Raw genomic sequence first — 4,807 nt, 5'->3', positions numbered from 1 at the left:
GCGAAGCAGCAGGATGACGGCTAGCAGGCCGAAAGCAGGCATGTAGTAACCAATAGAGACAAAGTGAGATAGTGACGGCATAAGGTAGAAGAAGTAGGACTGGTGCAGGCGCTCCAGGAGATTATTCAGCTTACGATACATCCCTTCCAGAAGTCTAAAGGATATTGATCAGGACAAAAGCAGCAGTTGTCAGCTTATAAATATGTGTAATCTAGAAAATAAAGTACATCAAGCAAAAGGCAGTAGACACTTGCTCTGACCTGCCAATAGTGGTAGTATCAGTCTTGTACTGGCGGAAGCTATTGACGCCCTTGATGGTGGCAGCCTCGATGTGATAACGCAGGAACAGGCCGTGGTCCCCCCAAGGTCGTCCACTGGCCTGCTTCATCACCATCAGCATCATGGTCTTGACTGCGTGGCTGTAGCCAGACACACTGTCCCAGTCATTCCTCTGCAGCTACAGAAACAGATCAAATCTGAATATGACCTGTCATACATCAGGGTCATCACCAATGTCTTCACCAAACACATGAGTAAAGAGAAAATGTGTTAAGAGAGGTGTTAAGAAGACTTTACCTTGCCCTGGATGGTGCAAAGGACTCCTATCTTCTGGCAGAAGGCATAGAAGAGGTTGGCTAAATCCAGATTGGGTAACTGGCCGTTGAGGCCTTCCAGTACTAGGTCCAAACTGGTGACAACATCACTGCTGAGCTCCAGGGACAGAGCTGCCTGGATTGAACCACCGCGGCCCTGCAGCGGGGACCAGTCCATTCCTAGAGGAACCATTACAATTGGTATTGCAGAAGAAAAGTTAACAGAGAAATTCACTGTTCTTGTTGATGTGGTTTGTTAATGGGTGAAAGCAGGTGATCACCTGTAGTGTTGGTGTGGTGGTAGCCCTCCAGCCAAGCCTGCATACCAATCAGATCATGCTCATTCACGAGGAAGATGATGTCCTTGGCCCAGAAAATCTGATCTATTGAGGAAAACAGCAGTCATTAAACAAGAGATGGAACTGAAACACAAACTGAAGAACTGGAGGATGAAATGCACCAACTATCCAGTATAGTGACTTAGTGACATAGTGACAGCACTGCATGCAGTTACACTGTGGTGTTATACAGATACAACACAGGCTGGGAGAAGACAGTGGGAGCTGAACTCACTCCTGAAGTAGTGTGCCAAACCAAGCAGCAGTCCCACAGCCTGGTTGTTGTTATCGCCCGGGCTGCAGGGAGCACTCAGCACCAGGGCTTCAGTCCGTGGAGCTCTAGGCGCCCGAAGGATCCCATATACATTTGTGCCTTTCACCATCTGAGGACCAGGTGAGATGAAGAAGAGACACAGAATATGCAAAAAGATAATAACAAAAATCAGTCAGTTGCTTGCCAAGAGGAAGAAAAGAAAAGTGAACAGAGAGGCATCCTTATAACAAAAAAGCAACAAGTCTTCCATCACAAACTCACATATCTCTCTTTGTTTTCATCAGGAAAGGGAAGAGTGCGAGAGAAGCTCTGGGTAAACACTTCTAGCCCTCTAGCCCGCATGGTCTTCACCAACCAATCCACAGGCATCCCACTGCAGATAAACAACATAACAGCAAATGCTATTGGACTTAGTATGGCGGCTAAAGTCAGAAACAGAAAGGAAAATTTTAAAATCCTGTGAGACTCTGAGAAGACTTAGAATGACAAATTTAAACACTGACTTTTGTTTGTTATGGTCCTAAATGAGACCCTCCACAATCTCCAACACCAGATTATTTTCAGGCTTTCTACAATTTTTTAATTGAAGCTGCATGTAACTTACCCTGCTCTCTTCTTATGAGCCGCAAACTCCCTGCCGGTGGCCAGTGCCCTCTCCCCGGCTGGAAACCGCTCCTCCACCATGGTAGACCCCATGGCGTTCTCTGACATGTATGTCCGCAGAGTGAACGGCTCAAAAGCTAAACCCATGAACCAGGCCACGCCCGCCATGTAGCAGACCACACTGAGACAGAGACGTGGAAGTGGCAGAAATCATATAAGGTATACACACAGGTGCACAGCGGGTATTGTACTAAACTGATAAATCTGCTTGTGCATGTAACATTTAACTTTGGTATTTAAATTTTTCAGTGACTACAAACAATGAATGGGTTATCATACAATGGGCCCCTGCAGAAGTGTAAAGGGACCCCCACCCCTCATACATAGAAGCAAGGCACCCAGACTGAAGCAAGACAACAAAAACTGGTCAGTTTGCATCTCTTAGTTGTCGATTTGTGTTTCTTTGCGGTTATTTTGTCTCTTAATGGTCATTTTGCATCCATGTGTGATTGCTTGACTGACTTGCCAACAATGAATAACAATCACACTTACAACTTTGGCTCTGACCCCTTGAGCCCATGGGCCTTTGCAGGAATTGTTTCATGCTAAAACTCACCAGATTGGGGTATTGAGGCGGGTGAGCAGGCTGATCAAGGCCCGTCTTCTGTTTGGGTCGGACAGCAGCCCCATGTTGTTGTCGGCTGTAACACAGTGCTGAAGCCTAGACACACTGGACCCTGAAGGCAGCACACATAGGCAATAACTGTAACTATTATTTCAAATTATAGATCAATTGTCACTGAGACAGACAGCCGCAAAACCGGATACCATGGATATCATAGGTTTTATCTTTATATGAGTCGGGACATTATGAGGGTTTACTGCCGTCCTCTCCTCTGCATCTATTGACAGCTGTGATTAGCCTTGTGTTAGCTAGCAGGCTAACTTCGCTGGATGGTGAAGTGCTTAAAACAGCCGCCCTCTGCGAAGGGGAAATGATTATTAAAGGTTCCGTGGTTCATTTTTCAATACTTCGCATAATATGTATGAAGACATACCTCTTTCCAGTGTAAAGCCGGTCACATCCACCTGCAGAGGTGGAGCTCATTCACAGCAGCCGCTGCTAAATGTTTTCAATTTCCTTGTTTCTGCGGGAACATTAATGTGGCGGACTGACATCCGGTCCAGAAAAATAAAATAAAATAAAATTAAAAAATGTGGTATAAGACAGCCACAGCTTTGAATTTTACTGGACACATCAATCAATTGCTTCATTGTCGTTATTATCATTATAATTGTTGTTATTAATATTATTGTTATTATTTCAATAATAAATTGACCTTCCAAAGAACTTAGTTTATGTGCATTAAAATTCTCAATCCACTGCAATTTTAATAACATAAATTTGATAGTTATAAATGGCAAATCAGGCTGAATTGGGATCTGGTGACTGTAAAGGCCAGAGCATATTCAAGTTTTTCCTTTAATTTGTCACTCTCTTTATATGCTCGTTATTTGAATAATAAGTGAGCATTTGTATTCATTTTTGCACTGGGAAAAGGATTATGTCTTCAACTACTTGAATAAATACATAAATTCAACTACCCACAAACAAGCAACAAAGAAAGGATGCAGAGTTCACATATTTATTATTAGCTTCACTACATATATACAAAAGGTACACAGTAATTGCTATGAATGCATAAAAAAAATCCATCATTCTTCTCCATTCACAGTCAAATAACATTTCCAGGCTGCACCCAAAAACACAGTCCAGATGTTCCCCCTCCTCCCTGCATCACTCTCCAGTGAGCACTGACACTTCTTGAAGATGCTGTCGCACCACCTCATCCAGCACCTTGCTCACACCTTTACAGGCTGTCATGGCAGCTTCAATCAGAGTCTCTAGGTGATCCTGGTGTAGTCTGGCGTCCATCTGCAGCAGAGCGATCTGTCCACCTCGGGGAAGCAGTGCCAAGGCCAGAGAGCTCACTCCTCCACTTTCCTCTGCATAGCAAAGGTCAGCGAGGGGTGTCTCATCCACAAACCCGACAGTGCAGGCACATACGTAGTCCCGCATGGGGATGCCGGCGTCAATCACTGCCAAAGTGGCAGCATTCACACACACGCTGTAGTTTCCTCCATCTGACTGCAGAATCTGTTTGGAAAGAAAAGTTTTTAAAGAACTTTAGTACAACAAAAATATCAGATCACACCGATCAACTCACAAAAAGTACATGTAAACCCATCAAATCCGCTTCTCCCTGTTCAACAGTCTAATTACTGACCTTGACATAGATGTCTATCTGAGAACGTGGGTAGAGCTGGGTCATCACAGCAGCTTCAAACGTCTGCTTCAGGTGGAGGCTCATCTCAGTGGACTTCCGATCCCCATGGGGTCTCCTCTTCCTCTCTGCTGTGCTGAATGTGGCCATGCTGTACTGACAGTTGATAACGGCCCGGTCGTGAAGAGTGCGACTGCGTGAACCTCGCATCTAGGGATGACAAACATGTAACATCTCATGACATCTCGCAGAAAAGCCAGGCTTCAATGTTCAAGTTCATCACATAGCTGTTGCATGGGGTTGAGGTCAGGGCTCTGTCGCTCCCTAAACTTCCTCAAAGTTGGAAGAAAGTGTCATTGTGTGCTGAACCATTAAGATTTCCCTTCATTATAACTAAACCATGAAAAACAGATGTAGGCCAAGAACATGCTTTTGTGTATTTAATGTTGACAAGCCCTAATGTGGTGGTCAGACCAATGAGTTAATAACACATTTATTTGGGCTCTGGTAACTCATTACTTGACTGATCATAAAATACTAAAGTAGGATTATGTCTGGTGATAATCCCGATTAGTCTGATCTCAGTTTGTTTTTCTCTGGGTCAGCTTTAAACAAAGTGTTTTTCATCGTCAAAATATTAACTGGATTTTCACTCACTTTGAATGACATTTCGTGCTCATCTGGATCACGGATAAACATACGTGCAAACAACTA

The 4,807-nt window shown here is 44.1% G+C and overlaps 2 protein-coding genes across 2 annotated transcripts; both read right to left on the bottom strand.

The window, feature by feature from the left end:
• Positions 1–6: 6 nt before the first annotated feature.
• LOC111647718 (GPI-anchor transamidase component GPAA1-like) lies at positions 7–2,953 on the bottom strand (the record flags this gene model as incomplete). Its single annotated transcript, XM_023397368.2, has 9 exons — positions 2,867–2,953; positions 2,425–2,545; positions 1,810–1,989; positions 1,467–1,578; positions 1,167–1,314; positions 875–976; positions 577–773; positions 261–457; positions 7–154 (listed from the first exon to the last, which is right to left on the bottom strand). Coding segments are annotated over exons 2-9 (1,158 nt in total), but the record flags the coding sequence as incomplete, so codon positions are not given.
• Positions 2,954–3,440: 487 nt separating this feature from the next.
• On the bottom strand, positions 3,441–4,756 carry LOC111647729 (exosome complex component RRP41-like). The gene is made up of 2 exons (XM_023397380.2): positions 4,097–4,756; positions 3,441–3,966 (listed from the first exon to the last, which is right to left on the bottom strand). The coding sequence occupies exons 1-2, from the start codon at positions 4,301–4,303 to the stop codon at positions 3,607–3,609; spliced, it is 567 nt and encodes a 188-aa protein (XP_023253148.1). The 5' UTR covers positions 4,304–4,756; the 3' UTR covers positions 3,441–3,606.
• Positions 4,757–4,807: the final 51 nt, after the last annotated feature.

This window comes from Seriola lalandi, unplaced genomic scaffold, assembly GCF_002814215.2.
Source record: "Seriola lalandi dorsalis isolate HSWRI2012SDOR001 ecotype SW California unplaced genomic scaffold, Sedor1 jcf7180002035823, whole genome shotgun sequence".
Lineage (NCBI taxonomy): Eukaryota > Metazoa > Chordata > Actinopteri > Carangiformes > Carangidae > Seriola > Seriola lalandi.
The sequence above is the reverse complement of the archived record's forward strand: the minus strand, read 5'-3'. Positions and strand labels throughout refer to the sequence as shown.